Source organism: Zea mays, chromosome 7 (assembly GCF_902167145.1).
Source record: "Zea mays cultivar B73 chromosome 7, Zm-B73-REFERENCE-NAM-5.0, whole genome shotgun sequence".
Lineage (NCBI taxonomy): Eukaryota > Viridiplantae > Streptophyta > Magnoliopsida > Poales > Poaceae > Zea > Zea mays.
This window is the reverse complement of record NC_050102.1, coordinates 12,894,689-12,897,986: the sequence shown is the minus strand read 5'-3', so window position 1 is coordinate 12,897,986 and position 3,298 is coordinate 12,894,689. Positions and strand designations below refer to the sequence as shown.

Sequence of the window (3,298 nt, the reverse complement as noted above, 5' to 3'; positions counted from 1 at the left end):
TCCTAGAAACGTCCTCATTCTGTGCAGTGTGATTATTTATACCGATACTGTTGTCTATCCGCAACAGCATCCGTGAGCTGATGGAGGCATCCCAAAGCATTCTAATATTTTTTTCATTAAAATTTATAGGGAAACATACTTTATATTTAAGTCCTCTAAAAAGCTGGTTAGATTTTGACTAAATTTCGTGAATTGGAAAAAAGTATAATACCAAAACTAAAATTCCCATATATTATTAATAGCATTACCTACCATTACAATGTATATAATAACAGTGATCTTAATTTTTGTTTAGAAGCAGGCATGTCTACACTCAGCTAGCGTAGAGTAGCGAGCATGAGTTCGCCCCCCAATGCAGCAGTAGCACTTGTTATCTTTGCATGGAGGAAACCCTACAACGCATCGTGCTCCGTTTCCTTGCATAATTACTTCTTTAGCTGGAGTAGAAACACAGACATCATCTGTGGCATGACCTAGTAGAAGGTAAAGGATAAGAGTTCTATTACCAACAAATGCCTCGAGAATAATTACATTCGAAATTATTTGAGTAATTTAACATAGGGGATTGTGATACATTAGCAATTCGCCATGATACACACAGTATCATATAATAACATCTTCTAAATTGTCTACATCTATCTAAGCACGCACACACATGTCTGTATAGTTTTCACTTACCCTTCCCATGTGCATGAGCAGCAAAGTATCCGAGGAGAAGTAACGAGAAAAACACTAGCGCATCCACCCTCTTTCTGTACTCCATGTCGCAAGAAAATTTAAGGAACTCCTCACGATTGATCCTAGAAGAGTGTATACTTATATATATACTATAATCCTAGAAGAGTGTATACTTATATATTATTTGGTGAATTTGCTATATCTATCTATATCCCTATATCTGTATCTATTTGAGGTGTGGGAAAACCCAAGGTTACAATTCTGGCTCTACTACTACCTGCCTGTGTCGAGAGCTCTTGGTCGCACATGCATCGTCAATGAGGAGCTACAAATGCAAGCCACTGCACGCAGCGCTGTGCAGCCGTCGCTGCCCTCCACTCCTGCTATGCCACCTGTCACGCCAGGTTTTATAAGGTAAACCGAATGCGAACCATGTACGTGCCAGGATCAAAACTCACGTACATAGCGATTACATAAATGACTCATCATAGCACAATGCTTCGAATAACAATAAAGAGTAAGTAATAATATTAAAGACTAAAGTCATTTACATAATATAAATCAAAGTACACAGAATCGAAACGTAGCCAACGTAAATTAACCCACCACAGGCAGCTGACTGGGGGAGATCGCTAGCCTAATCCTCGAACTCGTCGAAGTCCTGGAACTCCTGGAGATCAGCCTCGACACCTTCTTTACCTGAGCAAAGATTGCACCAAAGGCAACCTGGTGTTTTGTGAAAGCAAGGGTGAGTACACATCAACGTACTTAGCAAATGTTCCGTTTGGCTGTAGTGGACTAGCTTTATGTGGGGTTAAGGTCAAGCAGTTGCTTTTAGTTGATCAGGTAATTATTACTAGTAGATAGCCAGGTTTTAACATTAACCCAAGTTGTTAACCCAAAAGTACTCTTTCCAAATGGAAGGAATACCAGAAACCATAATCATAATCATAATCACAATAGAAACCAGCATTATCCTCATCATCATTTGTAAACAAAGTAGCCCTGATTCAATGTGTCTCTAATCAATGGAGCCGCTCATAACCACGAGCATGGCTGATATATCAGTTTCAAAACACTCTGCAGAAGTTGCGCACTTTACCCACGAGTCGTGATTCCCTCTCTAGCCCGGGCTTGCAAGACCCTTATTCACTCCCGAGGTGAATGGCCAAGGATTCACTATGAAGCCTTAACAAAGATTCCCTGAGGGTGTAGCCGCCCGTTAGGTTTCCTAGATGTACCGCACTCCTCCCTAAGGGGCAATCCACCCTCGGAGAGCGAGCCGCATACACCGAGCCCATTGACGGCACGATGGTGAAGCGAACTACACCTCAGTTCCTCTAATTAATTAGCTAAGGGTGTCCCATACCACCCTCATGGTTGCACTGTTTTCCTTGTTGGTCATCCAACGAACAAGTCCTTATGGAGAGGCGCTCGAGAAACCGCTCGAGTACCCTAAAATGCCACAAGTATATCATCATATCCAGAAAAAATCATAGTATCATTATTGTATCTCATCATGTTCATTGATTAAAAGTAAAGCGCTAGCATAGAACTAATCAAAATAATCAATTCCCAAAGGGTAAACAAGGACATGAAAACAGAATACTAGTCAATCCTTAGGTTGATCATGGTATGCGGGTTGATGAATTACAAAGTAAATGAGACATAATAGGTTAGAGGACACTTGCCTTCACCAAACTGATGCTCAGGGTCTTCGACTTCGTAGGACTCAAAGAACTTCATCTTAGGACCAGTGGTTCACCAAATCTTGATTGTCGATTCCTCGAAGCTCAGGAACAGATCACAATCTATTAGTGACGCACAACAATGACAAACAAGCACAAGCAAACATATACTTGCATAAGAACATTACACCATACAAGATAAAATATTATGAAGCGTGCAATAAAAAAATAAAGCTCGCTTCTATGGTGGCGTGAGGAAAAGAAATGCGGAAATCGGAGCTATGGTCAAGAAGTTAACGCATTTATGCCAAACAGGTATTAACTATAATATTTACTTCGACCTTATCAAATATAAATTATATCTACTATTTAGTTCGATTAATCTGCTACATGAACAACTGTCATTAAATAAGTAATTTAATTAAAACGAGAGATTCTAAGCGAGGCGAAATCACGACGCGCGAAACAACAGGACAGCCTGTGAACTGCACGCGACCACGCGCGATATAGCACGCAGACGACGCATGAAAGAGTGTGCACAACCAGCGTGAACGACATGCGAATCTGCACGTCAACGAGTACATCACGCGTGAGTAGTGTGACGATGCGCAGATAGTGTGACGACGAGTGATACTCGGTAACAGATAACGAGATTATTCGAAACAAGTATTAATTTGAAAACATTTACACTGACATTAATCATGCTAATATTTATTATAAAAGTATAAACTCAAACTACAAATTAGGTTTAATCAGACTAACAAATAATTAATTAATTAATTAGTTCAAACATGTTTACGACAAAACAATGCTACTGACTCGTACGCGACGAGGTTACAAATAATTAATTAATTAGTTAAATCATGTTTGCGACGTAAAATATATTGAAAAAATTAATATTTTGCGCATTTAATGTGATGCTGCGTATTTTC

The 3,298-nt window shown here is 39.6% G+C and overlaps 1 protein-coding gene across 1 annotated transcript; it reads right to left on the bottom strand.

The window, feature by feature from the left end:
• Positions 1 to 205: 205 nt before the first annotated feature.
• LOC111589734 (protein MATERNALLY EXPRESSED GENE 2-like) lies at positions 206 to 830 on the bottom strand. The gene is made up of 2 exons (XM_023300612.2): positions 679 to 830; positions 206 to 473 (listed from the first exon to the last, which is right to left on the bottom strand). Exons 1-2 carry the CDS (start codon positions 761 to 763, stop codon positions 292 to 294), a joined length of 267 nt encoding a protein of 88 aa, XP_023156380.1. The 5' UTR covers positions 764 to 830; the 3' UTR covers positions 206 to 291.
• Positions 831 to 3,298: the final 2,468 nt, after the last annotated feature.

Coding starts and splice junctions, on each gene's coding strand:
- LOC111589734 (XM_023300612.2), bottom strand. CDS start 763: ATGGAGTACAGAAAGAGGGTGGATGCGCTAGTGTTTTTCTCGTTACTT. Junction 474..678: donor TGCTCATGCACATGGGAAGG/GTAAGTGAAAAC, acceptor ACCTTCTACTAG/GTCATGCCACAGATGATGTC.